The sequence below is a fragment of the Acipenser ruthenus genome, chromosome 5 (genome assembly GCF_902713425.1).
Source record: "Acipenser ruthenus chromosome 5, fAciRut3.2 maternal haplotype, whole genome shotgun sequence".
Lineage (NCBI taxonomy): Eukaryota > Metazoa > Chordata > Actinopteri > Acipenseriformes > Acipenseridae > Acipenser > Acipenser ruthenus.
In genome coordinates, this window is record NC_081193.1 from 20907457 (window position 1) to 20925521 (window position 18065).

Below are 18065 nucleotides of genomic sequence, written 5' to 3' on the forward strand. Positions count from 1 at the left end.
ACGTTTTGCTACATAAAAACAACATCAGTTACTTTTAAACCTAAGCCTTAAAATCAGCATTGTATTGTATACTTGATCCCTGCATGTTATATTCATTTCTAACTTGAAACTATTACAATACAAAACATCAACATAGAATCATATACGCATGCACAAATCAATCAAATCAATCAACCAATCAATAATATGATTGCAAATGAACTGTACGGTTACAATCACATGTTGTTAAACAAAAACAAAAACAAAAACATCAGTAGCATTCCAAACAAACTGGTCGGATAATCAAAACCAGTTCCATTGGTATCAAGGTATAATACAAGAAAAGAAAAGCCATAGTTCGTAAATACCCCCCCAGCCAACTTATTTATTGTCGGTCCCACAATTTTTCTTTCTATTTGTTTTAGCTGGTGTCAGGTATTGTGTTGTTAGCAGAGATTAAACGAATATTCAAACATCGGCTCATGCAGCGCTGACTGCACGCAACAATGGGAGGCGACACCGGGAAACTTTTAACTAGAACAGCCGAGAGTTTACTCAGAGTTAAAGTGAGAGAGAGAGAGAGAGAGAGAGAGAGAGAGAGAGAGAGAGAGAGAGAGAGAGAGAGAGAGAGAGAGAGAGAGAGAGAGAGAGAGAGAGTCTCCTTGAGGAAAAAAAAAAATCATGTAATACAGCAAACCACATGGGTCTGACTGTGACGAAGTAGGATCCTATTTGTCAATGAATTGTTCATTACAAATCAATTGACCTGGGATTCTATGACAAAGGTATAAATAATAGAGGTGCACACAGATTGGAGCGCTCACAGGGCTTAGCTGTAGTTAATGTGAATGAAGTAGCGGCTGGGACGATGAACATTATTATAATGCAGATCTTATCATAAAATACTTTTTTTTAGAAAGACGGAATTCATTTTGTGGATCCTCATTGTTATTATTTATCTATATATTTTTTTTATTTGTGTGCATACATTTTAAAAAAATCACCTGCATGAAAAATTTTTGGTGTATGCAGCTAACCGGCTATTTCACATCTACATCTCCTATTCCCAGAACTGTCACAAAACACCATCTACTGAAATCGAAATCGGTGACAAGTTTGATTTGTGGACATCTGGACAGACTTCGCGGTGAAATGCAACTGTTTATGTTGTACCGCAAAGGGGAATTACAGTGAGAACACCGCATCCATAACTCCGCTGCAAAGTAACTTTCTGACAGAGTGCACGCGTGCAGTTTACCTGGCGTGCCTCTTGCATCAAGCCCTGCGTGAACAGACCGTCGGGCTGCATTCCAGTTAACAAGAGCGGCGCTTCTGTGCTATCTGATTGAGGAGTTTGGCGCATCTAAAATAACAGGTACTCGTTTGCAGCCTTTCTTAAATATAATTCGGAATTATTGAGAAACACACATCGCTGTCTTTGTTCAATTTCTCAATGTTGTAGCCCTTGTAGTCTAATTCTAAGTGTCTCCATGCCAAATGGTTCATAATCTTTGAATATAAACTATTAACAGGTTTGTCTTTCTGTAATACAGGTTAGCTATTTATTTATGCATATATGCTATTATTACAAGTAATTCAAACTTTTAAAAACACCTGTTCTGTTTAGATTGTGTGAGTTTTTCATCTCAAAAGCAGCTAATACAATTTGTGTTGGTCTTTACAGGTCCTAAAATGAGAATGATCAAGATTTTGGAGGAGATTTCTAGACCGTCTCCGCAGAGCGTTTTGCTGGTTTCCTTGACTGTCTTAGCTGTTGTGCATGTCTGGAGATGGTTTCAGCAATGGGTTAGGAACACAAAGAAGGGGACAGGTCCACCTGGCCCTTTCCCTTGGCCAGTAATCGGAAACGCCGCCCAGATTGGCAGCACCCCACATATAGCATTCACCAGGATGGCACAGAAATATGGAGACGTCTTCCAAGTCAAACTAGGCAGTCGCAACGTAGTGGTCCTCAACGGCGAGAATGCCATCAAGCAAGCGCTCATCAAGAAAGGGTCCGACTTTGCTGGCAGACCGGATTTCCTCTCCTTCAAATTGGTCTCCGGTGGAAAGAGCATGGCATTCGGTAGTTACTGCGACTTGTGGAAGGCGCATAGAAGGATCGCCCAGTCCACAGTCAGAGCGTTCTCTACCAGCAACCCGCAAACCAAAAAGGCATTCGAGCAGCACATTATAAGCGAGATCAGAGAACTGATTTATCTTTTTCTGAAGAAAACGAAGCAGGAGAAGTATTTCCGACCGAGCCAGATTCTGACTGTGGCCACCGCCAATATAATAAGCGCACTGTGTTTTGGGAAGAGATATAGCTACGAGGACGTGGAGTTTAAGTCGGTGGTTGGCAGGAACAACCAGTTCAGTGAAACAGTAGGGGCTGGGAGCCTTGTGGACGTAATGCCGTGGTTGCAGAGTTTTCCAAACCCAATTAAGACTATGTTTGGCAACTTTAAGAATCTCAACTTAGAGTTTTTTGCATTCATCCAAGATAAAGTGACCCAGCACCGTGCCACCATTAAACCGGGGATCATTAGGGATATGACTGATGCCTTCATCTTGCAGCTCGACCAAGGGAAGCGTGACACCAACGGGGTTCTATTGGGAAAAGAACATGTGCCTCCTACTGTCAGTGACATCTTTGGGGCGAGCCAGGACACCCTCTCCACCGCACTGCAGTGGATAATCCTGCTTCTCATCCGGTAAGTTTTTATATTTTGTTTGTTAACTTAGATCAGTAAAGTGAATGCTGAAATCTATTAGCGAGTCTAATATTAATATTATAAAAACAATAAGCATATAATAATACTATTATTATTATTATTATTATTATTATTATTATTATTATTATTATTATTATTGGTAGTAGTAGTAGTAGTAGTAGTAGTAGTAGTAGTAGTAGTAGTAGTATTAGTAAATAGTACTATTTGACTTACATTTAAACTGATGTATACACACTGTATCAGTGTAGTTTTGACTGAATAGTATACATCTTATTGACCCTTGTTTCATAGCCTGATGCTAAGATATAGCATCATTATAGCCTACCCTAAACTAAACTATATGCTTTGCTTCATTTCATGTTTCCAAAAAGGACATTATTCTGTTGTCATTGCTCCATATTCTGTAGTTGTGCCGTGCCTTAATTCGGAAACAGGTGGACTGTCAGTCCTGGCATCTTTCCAATACTTGCTCTACTCAACATACCTCCATTAACATTTTTTTTTTTTGCGTTTAATTTGAATTATTTGCTACATACAACTGGTAAAAAAACATGATATTTTCGAGTTCTATACAAAATGTATCATCAATGCACGTGATAGTATAATTCACATGCATAGGTTCGCAGGCATTTTGGAGGTGTATCATTCTAGTAGTACAACGCTTTCCTGAAATTCATGTACCATGATACTCAGGATAATACAATTGAATAGCGGGGAGGTTAAAAAGCTGCCTGCGTGCCCAGGCGCAATGTAAAAGTTACTTATTTAGATATATGACCCGATAAGCATACACTAGCCCTATCAGTTTTTATGAGCTTTTGTGCGTAATAGAAAATGAATACCAACACCTTTGTATTGTTTATTTTAGATAGCCTTTGATTTTTAAAACATGCATTTTTTAAATATTGAAACCATTGTGTGTTGTAGTTTTGTGTAAGATCTTTTTTTTAAAAAATATTGATATTGTTACTCAAATGAATAGGGACCGACTACACATTTGTCATACAGACTATTTTTAAGATTTATTCAGTCGTTATTGGGGTAAACCTTAAGGTTATGCAGTAAAAACAAATAATTACGATCAAAAGAAATACGGTAACATGCCTGTTGAGAAGTTTTCATGCAGCAGTGTCCTTGTCCTATAAAATAAACATGCCTGCTCTATAGCCTGCAGGTTGACCTACAGGTCGCATTGCCATAAAAACCTTTGTTGGCAAGTCGTGCATTGCAAAGGGGACAGTGCGCCTTTGCATGCCATTACATTCGCACGAGAGGTTACTTTTGTTTATGTTCACCCTGATTTTATATAGACTGGCGTGTCTCGTTACAAGCCATAGGAAACGTTCTCACGTTCTCAGAAGGTTGTCAACGTCCAACTATCAGTTTACATTACAGAAGTCAACCGAGTTTCCCCTTATAAAACGAGTTGCAACCAATTCTCCAGTTGCGAAGGTGTATTATACCATACAGTTCTTTATGTGGTAAGATTCCCTAATGTATTCGCCGAAGTGAAATTTCCTTTAAAATTGTAGAAAAACCTAACATAACTTTACGCAACACAAATTTAAAATTACATGTCATTAACGATGATCTCGGTATGCAATTCAGAGCGTCAGATTATAATAATACAGTATGTGGAAAGATCAGTCACTCCGCACGCTTTGTTTATTTATCTGTCTAAGGATTGCAAAGCAACACAGTTACCAGCAGGGGGCAAAAACCGTCATTTCAACACAAGTGAGATTGCGGCCAGAAAGGTCTCAGATCTAGTGATTAAAAACCAAATTGGAATGTGAAATACACATGGCCCATATGTATAGTAGTTGTCTGAAAAAGTTGAAGGTATAATGAAATAAGATGTGTAATACTTTACAATAATATTTAACCATTATCATTTGTACATCATACCCTCATCTCTCAAAAGATAATATCCTCAAACACAGATGACTAATCACTTTTTTAAAGGAAGTCTAGGAACTTGAAAGGTTTCCCACCAAAAACATGCTTAACCTTCCAACCTTCAATGAGTTATATACATTGAGTGATTTAAAGCATTTCTAAATTAGATTTTTCCGTAGCACACATTTCAACCCCCTAAAACCCATTTTTTTGTTTAATTTGTGACATGTTGTTTCCAAAGTTGAAAAAGGGTGTTAACCCTTTAAGTCCAGGTGGATCCCACCTTATCTTAGTACAGTTTAGAGTAAGTCCCATTTACTAAAATATATACTCAATAAAGAGTTCCTTTTGATTTATATAACTTAATTTTGCATTCTTCAGCTCAACAAAAATAATTCAGGATGGAAAGGGTTGAATCAGGTTTTCATCCGTGTAGACTGTGTTGCCTGTTTAAGTCTTTCTTTGTTTCTCTCTTTCCATTCATTAGGTTTCCTGAGATGCAGACCAGGCTTCAGGAAGAGGTAGACAACGTTGTTGAAAGAACTCGTCTGCCGTCCATTGAAGACAAGCCCAGTTTGCCCCATGTCATGGCATTCATCTATGAAGCCATGCGCTTCTCTAGTTTTGTGCCAGTCACTATTCCCCATTCCACTACTACTGACACCTCAGTAAATGGCTACCACATTCCCAAAAACACAGTTGTCTTCGTGAACCAGTGGTCAGTCAACCACGATGCACAGAAGTGGCATAATCCAGAAGTCTTTGATCCAACAAGGTTTGTGTCTGAGACTGGCGATCTCAACAAGGACCTCACAAACAGTGTTTTAATCTTCTCAGCTGGAAAGAGGAGATGCATTGGGGAAGAGCTCTCCAAAATGCAACTTTTTCTTTATACGGCTATACTGGCACATCAGTGTAACTTTATTGCAAATCCAGATGAACCAAGCACACTTGACTCCTGTTACGGCCTGACTCTCAAACCGACTCCGTTCTCCATCGCTGTAACACACAGGGGCACCATGGAGGTCATGGACTCTTATGTCAAGGACCTGCAGAAGTCTGAAAACAGCATGTAAACTAATGTAATGCAACTGCCTCTACAACAAATGAAGGTAAAGAAGAATACATAAATTGGTTGCTGGGTGGCCACTAAGTTTCTCTGACTTAGATGGACAATCAGTGAAACATAGCATTATCTTGCCTTTTTACATTACAGATCTTAAATGATGTACACAACCATTTAGAATTATTAAATTGTATTGATTTTATGAATTACTGGAATGCACTGATGTATTTTTCAGCAAATACATAAATACACTGTACGTAAACCAAACTCCTGGAATTCACAGAAAAAATAATCAAGTATTATCATAATCCCAGTAAAATGACTGGAAGGGTTTTATTCTCCCCAGCATATGAAAACACAAGCAGAAAGCACAGCTATAAAGTATGTTTAAACAACCCATGCAGATAAAATAACATGTCTCTGCAGACAGCAATGTTTTTTTTCAATTACACAAATCATTATAAAAGAAACTCAAATGAGGTTTGGAAAACCTTTGCAGTCTCTTTGTTAAACTGGAGTTGGTATTGATTAAACTGGTGTTCAGTTATAACTCAGAATAACTGGCAGTTGACTAGACCACGGGTGGCCAAAGGTGGCTCTTCCACTCCTGTTTGTTGTCCCAACACTTTCCTAAATTGTTTAATTGAACCAATTAAACCTGCACCCAGACCCTGAAGTAGTTAATTATCAATTTTTTACAACAGTTTCTAATTAGCCTATAAGGGAACTACTGCTATGTAGCCAAAATAACACTGGTTCCCATCCCTAACCTATCAATTCCAGTTCAGATATTTATTCCAACCATGTATTAAACTGATTATTTCAACTGGCTAAGGGTCAACTACGGTGACCCTGAAGTGCAAAACACAACAACATTAAGGAAAACGCTGCAACATTAAGAAAAACACAACATTAAGGAAAACACAACGACATTAAGAAAAACGCTGCAACATTAACTTCAAACCGGAATGGGTAGGTACATAGGAAAAGGGGTTCCACATCACTGATAGGAGGAACAACCTGTCAATCACTGTGCTGTGGAACTGTGTGATGAACACAGTCCATATTAATACAATATAATTTCCCTGCGCCTTGTCCTTAATATCATGTAAGGTATATATATATATATATATATATATATATATATATATATATATATATATATATATATATATATATATATATATATATATATAATAAATTATAGATAGATAGATAGATAGATAGATATTTGTGTGTAAATACTCGGGAATGGGTAAAAGCAGACCAAGTTAAACCCTGCCAGACGGGGCATTTAACCTGCTCCAATCATCTTAACCAACATCAATCAATTCCTCCTTGCCAGCTTACATAAAAAAAACATCTTTATATATATATATACACCCTACATGAGAGCAAGGATAAAGTGCTGGGAAATTAAATACAGTTCCACAGCACAGTGATTGACAGGTTGTTCCTCCTATCAGTGATGTGGAACCCCTTTTCCTATGTACCTACCCATTCCGGTTTGAAGTTAATGTTGCAGGGTTTTCCTTAATGTCATTGCGTTCTTCTTAATGTCGTTGTGTTTTCCTTAATGTTGCAGCATTTTCCTTAATGTTGTTGTGTTTTGCACTTCAGGGCCACCGTAGTCAACCAATTTATTTAGGATTTGATTGGAACAAAGTTCTGGACTGGAATACACTTTCATTGCCAGAGTTTGGAAGCACTGTTGTATTTCAGTGCCTATATTGTGCTGACAGCTGTGATATTTTAAAAATATAATTCAGCTTTTTGTCTAGCTATAGAAATGCGGGCTGTAAAATATAATACAACGTCTGTAAATATGCTGCTATTAGATGTAGCTCACCAACACACCTTGTACAGATTTTCGTACATCCTAAAAAAGATGCTATGGAATTTCTCTCATTCTGAATACAAGCAAAAAACAAGAACCTCAGGTGTTCAAAAACTGCAAAACTCAACTTAGCTTGTCCAACTACTGTGAACTACTGTAAAAAAAAAAAAAAAAAAAATCATTATCATCATCATGTTTCCAGTTTAGATCTATATTGGATCAACTTGTACTGTTTATCTTTTATATTGTGAGATATTTGTCATAGAAACAAGTTATAAAGTTGGTCTTTTATTTAAAGTCATTATTATAATATTTCTGCTGCTAATGAAGCTAACAACATATTAATGTGTAATCAGTTTTTAAAAAATAAATTAAATAAGAAATACATTGTGATATTTTTTTTTCTTATAATACAGACATTTACAGTACATTTAAATGTGCATGATATAAATAAAATCATTAATACTTTATATACCACTATAGCTAAAAAAAAAAAAGTAATACCACCCGCAGTACACCAGTTGCACAACATTTAGAGGAACTTATTGTTTTATCTATTTCAACTGTGTAAAAAACAACAGTACTAAAAAAAAGTATCACATTTGTCTAAAATACTTCCTGGACAAAAACATTTTTTTTTTACAAAAAAAGAACAAAAAGTTATGAATGACCAAGGAACTAAATAAACAAGCAGCACAAGGATCTAGTTCTTATAGTCTACACATAAGCAGAGTACTTTTAGCATTACCAGTCCCATTCATAAATTTTCTATTTGTTTTCTGGGTGTAATATAAAGTTATTTGACCGCCAGTCATCTGTTAACTTTAAATGACTGACATTTTATTTCAATTAATATATTAGAGGCTGACTTCATGGCTAACACATTTGCCCTTCAAGATTGGCCCTGTCACCTTCTCTTGTAAATGTCATGAGTGGCATTTGTTACCAACAGCACATGCCATTACATATGTATTTTTTTTTTAACCTGACCATAATTAGCTTGAAACCAGAATCCTGTTTAAACAATGCGCAATGCTGATACTTGTATGAAATATAGGTCAACATTCAGGCAACCTTTTCTGGCAACTATTCAAGCAACTTAAGTTTCTTCAAAAGTGTATAAATCATAAGAGAGACAGCTAGAAAACAGGTAATTTAAAGTTGTGGTGTTGAAAGTAATGTATTGAAGCCTATCTGAGTACAGCAGGTGAAGCGTGATGCCCAAGGCAATGCTGAATCACTAATCTTCCCTATAGATGAGAGTAAGGGCCAGGAGATTGATATTATTGGCAAACACACACACACACACACACACACACACACACACACAGCTATTAAAGTTCAAATACATTCCACCTGCAATATTAATGGGGATGAGCGGCTTTCAAGTAAGCAAATAAATAAAAAAAATACTAATTTACTGCACTTTAACTCTCCATTTCCAACCTGCCAAGTGTCAGAGAAAGTTTAAATGAGAAAGCATTTAAAACTAAACCCAACGGGTGTAACATCAGATGTGATTGGCTGAAATAACAGTACAAAATGTGAATCTTTCAAATTGGCACAGATTGAGTGCTGACAAGTTATAAAAGAAAGTGACATGCACGCACACCAGCTTTTTACATACTCTCGTGCTGCAGAGATGACTGAATACATACAAGTCGGTGAAGTGGCTTTGCTTTAAACCAAATACTTTACTTGTTAAGACAGGTTTGCTTAGTTTTTCTTATGATGTCATTTGACACATATCTAATCTTTCCTACTTTAATCTACCATTGAAAGAGGTTATTTTCAACTCACTTCCTAATGATGTGTCCACCTCTACACCTGCACTACATTGGATTATAAGAGTTACAAAAAAAAAAAAAAAAAGTTTTAGGTCTGTTGCTTAAAATGCATCATTAAATACATGAATTATTTACATAAATCAATGTACCACAGGCAGGTAATCAGGACTTAAGCACTTTAATGTTTTACAGTATCATCTGAAACCTGATACACATAAGAAATATCACTGCTACATTAAAAAGTAACTAGCATTTTTACTTACATTTCCCTTTTATGTTGTGTTGTTTGCAATCATCCTGAGTGGTTCTGGGTTCCGTTGCTACGAAGTTGACATACTACATATTTTTCTCTAAACCTGCCATTATACTCTGTGGCTCAGACTTGTTTTATCTGGAAAGCCCTGAGTGCCGGTGTCAGAGAATATATCTTCCCCCCCAAATATTTGTTTCCTCTTATTTATTTTTTTGGGGGGAAAAGTAATCTTTCTTTGCATATTAGTCTATTTCCATGCACTTTCAACTAAAACCTTAATTTTAAGACCACTTTCCCTAACCCTAGACTTGTACCCTCCAATCCTCTAGCAGGTCCAGTCTCACCTACAATAATACATGATAACAGCCTGCAAACACTGCTCACATTTACTAATATTATACATGCGTAATTTACACAAAAACAGGATAAATAACAAATATGCATGTAGGGGGGAACAAATGTTTGCTGGTGGGAACACATGTTTGTTCCCCTGGGGGTATAGATATTCCCAGAATATTTGTTTCTTGGGAAACAAATATTCTGGGGAACCAATATTCATTTACACCAGCACCGGACAGACTTCCTTATTCCATTCAACTCTTCATTTTAACTCTGCCAGCCCAGCCCCAACTGCTCAATATCCACATAAACCGAGTAGGTGGGGTATGAGAGGTCACATGATTTGAATGCAATGAGTAAGTCTGTTTACTCCAGGCACTTAGGATTCTCCAGACAAGCTCATAGCAAGCTCAAGCCAGGTAAAAGCAGATTTAGAGAAAAATGAGAGCCACTCAGAATTATAGCAAAACCACAAAACAATAAAGGGAAATTAAACAAAACAACTAAAAGGGCAATTGAAGCTACTTTAAGATTTTTTTTTTTAATCAGTGATTTGTCAAGTCGATGTTCTTTTGTTGTCACTTACCTTGGTACTCTTGGCTCAGGTACTGATAATTACACCCACAGTGCACAAAAACATGCCCAAAGAGGTGCATTGTGGGTAGCATTTCCAAGTGGCACAGGAACAAAAGGCAAGAGTTTAAGATAACCTTTCCGTGTGCACTGCTTTATCTTACACTCCCAAAACATCCTGTATACTATCAACAAGGAGCTCAGAGTCAACCAGCCAGCCTCAAGTGCGTGACAAACGCAGATAAAGAAAACCGATTGCTGATAAGTAAAAACAAGTTTAGCCCTATTTAAAAGTGTCAGTATAAAAACAAAATAGAAAGCCATAAAATATAATGAAATAAAGACGGTGCTATTCCAGGAGAAATTAATTCTGTTTTAACTGTTTGAAAAACAACTAGAGATAATCTTTAACTTACTTATACTCTGTATATGGAGTTTAAACACACTGCAACATGCAACATGCAACTACTATTAATACTATAGCCAATTAAACATAACTTGAACCATGAGCTGTGCTCGACTGGCAGACTTGTTGTATTAAAAACATCTCATCCTTCTATGTCTTTCACGATCAAATTTAAGGGCATATTAAATATGTAATTTGCTCTTTGTTTAAATATCTTATTTTAAATGACTGTTTTAAAAATCAAGAGCAGGCTTACTGCGCACCTCCACATATGTTTAATAGTCTATATGCTATTTCAATTATTATTATTATTATTATTATTATTATTAATAATAATAATAATAATAATAATAATAATAATAATAATAATAATAATAGCAGATTGTATTGACAGGTCATTTCAGCTGCACGGAGACAGAGCTAGTGCAGATGGCAGTTGATATTCTGACAAACCATAAACAGCAGACAAAGTATTACCTTTAAAATGAATACACATGAAAAGGTGACTGCAAGTCCTCTTCAGCTCATTATTAACTACATAAGCTCTGTTCAGGTTGCAGGTGGTTTGCGGGTTCAAATGTGGGTCTTAACATTGTAAGGGTTGTGACAACTCAGCTAGAAAAACAGACATTAAGAAAAGGTATCACCTGTTACAATGTTGTGCTTTTGTTATGTTTGGGTCCTCGGTCATAGTATTTATTGAAACCTGCTCTGAACCTTATTCATTGCATTTAGTGATGTTAATAAATAAATAAATAAATAAATAAATAAATAAATAAATTAAAAAAAATAAAAAATAAATAATAATAATAATAATAATAATAATAATAATAATAATAAAACACCAGCAAATTAAGGCTGTCGGTATTTAGATCTGCCTACATTTGGATCCTTCAAATAGAATCTAGCATGGTCAGCTAGGTACCAAGTACACAATGCATTCCGGGAATGCCCCTTAGAGGTACATTGTTTCCAGGTTGGGCTCCACTCTCTCTCTCGCAGGGTGGCAGGGACTGTATATCCTTCCCTTTCTCTAGGGATGATTCAGGGTTACAGCTATCAATCGCTCTGCCTTAAAACCAATATATACCATCTAGAAACTGGAGCTGTAGACAGAGATAGACGAGATAGACAGACAGACACAGATAAACTTTGAAATTAAGTAAAATTGAAATTGAAAAAAAAAGTAAAACTCAATCAGAGATCCCTTTTTATTGAAAGGACTTTACTGTACCCTTTCAAATGGAAACATGCTCTAGGCATGCAGCTTTTCACTTGGTAGATACTCCCCCACCCCCCCACCTGGGATTCAAGACATGATAAAACTTCCTCTAGTACAGCCGTCTTTCTCATCAGCTGGGCCAACAGAAACGCTGAACACGACACAGCCACAAGAGGGAGCTAGTCGTAGTGTAGAAGACACTGTATAAAATCAAGAAAAACTTATCAGGAACTTTAATTAGTATGCTGGAGACAGCATGATCTGAACTTCCCAACTGAAACAGAGCATTTTGAGCATTGCAAAGCACAGATAGTTGGTGAGAGGTACGGATCAGATATCAAACTTTTCAATTCTTAAACCAATCGTACCTGCAAAATGTCTTTTAAAGCGCTGTCAGAGGATCGTGGGCCAAAAGCTTAAAACCCTTCACATATTAAGATTAATCTTAATACAGAACAATTCCCTTTTAACTGTATTAACTGTCAGTGTTAATTGTACAAACATGTTCCTACAAAATAACAAATCTTTCTTTTGGTCATTAGCAACATTTACAGTAATTTGTTCCTGTCACTAAGATAACTAAGCACATACAAAAGCACCGTTGCCCCATACAGATGAATCCACATGTGTCTGCTTTTTTGGACAAAACATAACTCAACCAGTTTAGTGCCCTTTGAGTTTAAAGGTGCACTGATTTTATAATTAAGTACCACTGAAAAAATAGAAATAACACAATGGACTTATGGTTGTCTCATATTTCCACAACAAAAGCTGTTCTGTAACTAGGAGCAGTAGACTGGAAAAATGAAACATATACTGATTCAGATATAACCCTTTGAAGACTATGTTAACCTGTTAACACATAACCCAAGTACTGCAAATAAAAGGTTTTTGCAAAGAGCATTAAAATAACCCTTTCAATCTTCAGTCGCTTTTATTGTTTCCTGGAAGCTAAGCTTAACGACTACAGTAGTTTTTACAACCTGAGAATCAATGAGGAATTCTCAGATTTCTACAGGGCTGCCTACTTAGTGGGCCTTTGATAGAATCTTTGCTGTCGTGCCTATCCAATAATTCAGTTCCCACTGGGTTCATGGCAATACACCTTTTACTGTAACTTCTTTTATCACACATGAAGACGTTATAATCAAAGTGAGTAGAACCATTCCTTGATGCATCATAGTATAGGGAACTTCAAAGTATCAGGTGGTTATCTGATATTTTCAGTCGCCACAAATATTTACCAGAATGCATTCTGAATCGACATCAAGAATTACCATAAAGGCTTTACACTACAGAAAATGATCCTCCTCATATATCACTTTTAGAATTAAGCTGGGATTCTCATACATATTTCATTGGAAGTCTAATATGTTTTGCTTTGTATTTTAGCTTCTTTAAAAAGTTGGACTGGTTTAAAAGACCAAATGGAAGGAAAAAAAGATTTTTAGAAACATTGGAATGCATTAAAAAACACAACTGTATTGGTACTTTGAGATTATAGTGAAAAAGACACATTGAAAAAAGCAATACTCTGCTGATATTTCACACTTGTATGTATTTGTTTAGTGGCCAGCATCACCAAATAAAACTAACACCAAACGATGACAGAACTCAATGGAAATAAGAACATAAGAACATAAGAAAGTTTACAAACAAGAGGATGCCATTCAGCCCAGCTTGCTCGTTTGGTTGTTAGTAGCTTATTGATCCCAGAATCTCATCAAGCAGCTTCTTGAAGGATCCCAGGGTGTCAGCTTCAACAACATTACTGGGGAGTTGGTTCCAGACCCTCACAATTCTCTGTGTAAAAAAGTGTCTCCTATTTTCTGTTCTGAATGCCCTTTTATCTAATCTCCATTTGTGACCCCTGGTCCTTGTTTCATTTTTCAGGTCAAAAAAGTCCCCTGGGTCGACATTGTCTATACCTTTTATTTTGAATGTTTGAATCAGATCGCCGCATAGTCTTCTTTGTTCAAGACTGAATAGATTCAATTCTTTTAGCCTGTCTGCATACGACATGCCTTTTAAACCTGGGATAATTCTGGTTGCTCTTCTTTGCACTCTTTCTAGAGCAGCAATATCCTTTTTGTAACGAGGTGAGCAGAACTGAACACAATATTCTAGGTGAGGTCTTACTAATGCATTGTAAAGTTTTAACATTACTTCCCTTGATTTAAATTCAACACTTCTCACAATATATCCGAGAATCTTGTTGGCCTTTTTTATAGCTTCCCCACATTGTCTAGATGAAGACATTTCTGAGTCAACATAAACTCCTAGGTCTTTTTCATAGTTCCCTTCTTCAATTTCAGTATCTCCCATATGATATTTATAATGCACATTTTTATTGCCTGCGCGCAATACTTTACATTTTTCTGTATTAAATTTCATTTGCCATGTGTCTGCCCAGTTCTGAATGCTGTCTAGATCATTTTGAATGACCTTTGCTGCTGCAACAGTGTTTGCCACTCCTCCTATTTTTGTGTCGTCTGCAAATTTAACGAGTTTGCTTACTATACCAGAATCCAAATCATTAATGTAGATTAGGAATAGCAGCGGACCTAATACTGATCCCTGTGGTACACCACTGGTTACCTCGCTCCATTTTGAGGTTTCTCCTCTAATCAGTACTTTCTGTTTTCTACATGTTAACCACTCCCTAATCCATGTGCATGCATTTCCTTGAATCCATACTGCGTTCAGTTTGAGAATTAATCTTTTCTGTGGGACTTTGTCAAAAGCTTTCTGGAAATCTAAATAAACCATGTCGTATACTTTGCAATTATCCATTTTCAATGTTGCATCCTCAAAAAAGTCAAGTAGGTTAGTTAGACACAATCTCCCTTTCCTAAAACCATGCTGACTGTCTCCCAGGATATTGTTACCATATAGGTAATTTTCCATTTTGGATCTTATTATAGTTTCCATAAGTTTACATATAATAGAAGTCAGGCTTATTGGTCTGTAGTTACCTGGTTTGGTTTTGTCTCCCTTTTTGTGGATCGGTATTACGTTTGCTATTTTCTAGTCTGTCGGTACAACCCCTGTGTCAAGAGACTGTTGCATGATCTTGGTTAGCGGTTTGTAAATAACTTCTTTCATTTCTTTGAGTACTACTGGGAGGATCTCATCCGGTCCAGGGGATTTGTTTATTTTAAGAGCTCCTAGTCCCTTTAACAGTTCTGCCTCTGTTATGCTAAAGTTATTTAAAATTGGATAGGAACAGGTCGACATGTCGGGCATGTTGTCCGTGTCTTCCTTTGTAAAAACCTGTGAAAAGTAATAATTTAATATATTTGCTATTTTTTTTTCTTCATCTATGATTTTGCCATTTGTGTCTCTTAGACATTTAACCTCCTCTTTGAATGTTGTCTTGCTGTTATAATATTTGAAAAACCTTTTGGAATTGGTTTTAGCCCCCTCAGCAATATTGATTTCTATCTCTCTCTTGGCCTTTATAACTTCCTTTTTGACTTGTGTTTGCAGTTCCAAGTACTCTTTTTGTGTACTTTGTTTTTGGTCCCTTTTAAACGCTCTGTAAAGTGCCTTTTTTCGCTGAATATTTTTTTAAATTTATCTATTAAACCATTTTGGCCATTTGGTTTTAGATTTAGATTTGTCTACTTTTGGGATGTAATTGTTTTGCGCATCTAGTACTACATTTTTAAAAAACAGCCATCCTTTTTCTGTGGATGTAGGGTGGATAGTTTCTAAAGCATACAATTCAAATATTTTCCTGAGAAAAACAAATTGGGTAAGAAGCTGTCTTAAATCACTATTTCATTATTTTTTATCAGGGAGTTGGACGAACACCTATCTAAATATTTATTCAGTGTTACTGAAGTTTCCCCAAACATTCAGAAGCTTGTTCAAAGCTCCTGAAAGTTGTTTCTGCACATGATTAAAGTGTTTATTTAAGGGAAACAGACAAGCTACAACAAAACAGTTTATTTAATAAATGTGTTTCACTGTTGAACATACATGTTTTAAAAGCATACATTAAAAGCCCTTTAATGTCTTTAATTAAATGTGCTATTGATAATCATTTATAAATTCATAAATCATATATTTTTTATATAAATACGTACATCTTTAAATTATTACATTCTCATTATCTATTGCAATTTACCCGAAGTATTATGATAACTATAGTGTACATTCTAAATTACTGTTTAATAATTTTTCTTTTGTTTTTGAAATGAATACATTAATTCACATTACTGTAGTAGCAAGTGGCTTGAGTTCACAATAAATCTCTATCATGCTGGTAAAATGACCTATATTCTGCTGCAAGGAATTCTGAACAATAGAAATATTTGCTGACATCCTCTGTGCAGGTATCCTAATTCACTGGATTCGTACACTTGACAGTTTATATACGCAGTTGTATCAGAAATCTTTAACCCTTTCTCTTGAAGAATGGCTGCAACACAATAGCTCCCTGAAGAAATAGCCTGTTGAAAGAATTATTGCAGCCAAATAATGTCAAAAGTGATCAGTAAGTCAAATAGTTAGAAGTGGATCAATTAATAGTTAAAAAAAAAAAAAAAGTTGCTCCCAAAGGAAATCTACAGGTCTTTACCACAGTGGATATATGTACTGATTTTTTTCAATATGATTGCACAACCTGGGGTTTCAAATATTTAAAATCCGTTATTTGCAACATACAGAGACAGCAGTAACCCCAGTTGCTTTATAGCAACGTTTCACTTTTTGCTTTCTGTTCAACACGCTGTTTTCAAGAAGGTGAGTGTTTGGTGTGCTACTTTTCTTAGCACGCACTTTTTAGGAAATAGTGGTATTTTGTTTTGCCAGGAAAGAGAGATACCATCTTTTAAGGGTGTTTTTTACTCTTAAAAAAAAAAAAAAAAAAACTTGTCCTTTGAGTGCATGTAACGAACAATGTTGTTGAAACCACTTAACCGGGAGTGCGTGTCATCCAATGTCATGCTTGAGATAATTACAGTCACTTCATCCTGCGCTAAGGATCAAAGCACACAGCAGAGGGCTTGTGGTGCAGTTTAAACAGCTTACTAGCCAAAAGACATTTCACTTGTTATATAATTGGTTTACAAAATTTTGCACCAAGGTGTTTAAATGCAGTAAATAAATCTTTAACGTTGTTTAAACATTGATCTCGGAATGTATTAAAACCAGTGTATTTTTGTGCTGTGAAAGCACCTCAGGATCCCCAGGGTGCAGTCCAAAAAAATTCCATTATGAATACTATATATATATATATATATATATATATATATATATATATATATATATATATATATATATATATATATATATATATACACACACACACACACACACACACACATACATAAAAACACAACAGAGATTTCCAATAAATCTAAGAGACTACGTCACACAACACTTGCAACAAATTACACATGTCATAGTTCTAAACGTCATTTCATCTCCACCGTCTGTCAATGCTGCTCTGCCGTAGGGAAAGTGTGTCTTAGTTTACTGACTGAGGGAAGACAGAATAGAGTCCAGCTCCTTCTGGGCTTCTTTATCCTGCAAGGAAAGACAGCAGCACATAATGGTCATTGTTTAGATCATGACCATGTCATACATTCATAATGGAAAATGCACTTGTTATGACATAAATTGGTATAATCCATTGATTAAACAGGTGTGTCCAATCATACAACTGTCTAAACCAGGTAGACAAATGCATGTTGTGATTCTTTATTATTTCAGAAAATGTACAAATTATGCTAAATGGATATGGGTTTATGTTTAATCACCAAGGTTTGCAGTGAAAATAATAGGCCTTTGATGCAGCCCCAAAGAAACAAGGCAAGAACACAAGGTTGTGGTGCAGTTACATAGTAAGGACTCCTTGGGACAATAAACACAGGGGTTCAAATCTTCCCAAAATATTGTAATAAATCATACACCTTTTTCAAATAATGTATTTGTTTTGAGCCAAACCAGGCATTTCATTT

The 18065-nt window shown here is 36.0% G+C and overlaps 2 protein-coding genes across 5 annotated transcripts in view; one reads left to right on the top strand and one right to left on the bottom strand.

The window, feature by feature from the left end:
- The first annotated feature begins 774 nt into the window (after positions 1-774).
- Positions 775-7753, top strand: LOC117403234 (cytochrome P450 1B1). The gene is made up of 3 exons (XM_034005228.3): positions 775-1354; positions 1664-2693; positions 5101-7753. Exons 2-3 carry the CDS (start codon positions 1672-1674, stop codon positions 5687-5689), a joined length of 1611 nt encoding a protein of 536 aa, XP_033861119.2. The 5' UTR covers positions 775-1354; positions 1664-1671; the 3' UTR covers positions 5690-7753.
- Positions 7754-16032: 8279 nt separating this feature from the next.
- Positions 16033-18065, bottom strand: part of LOC117403346 (regulator of microtubule dynamics protein 2) — a 70077-nt gene continuing 68044 nt past the window's right edge. For all 4 annotated transcript variants that reach the window (XM_059023808.1, XM_059023807.1, XM_059023809.1 and 1 more), the window contains one exon: positions 16033-17631. In XM_059023808.1, the coding sequence (XP_058879791.1) occupies positions 17627-17631 (5 nt within the window). In that variant the 3' untranslated portion in view covers positions 16033-17626. The remainder of the gene's footprint in view (positions 17632-18065) is intronic.

Excerpts from the sequence above, each read along its gene's own strand:
- LOC117403234 (XM_034005228.3), top strand. The coding sequence starts at position 1,672 with ATGAGAATGATCAAGATTTTGGAGGAGATTTCTAGACCGTCTCCGCAG. Across the intron at positions 2,694-5,100 it reads ATAATCCTGCTTCTCATCCG|GTTTCCTGAGATGCAGACCA; the intron begins GTAAGTTTTTAT and ends TCCATTCATTAG.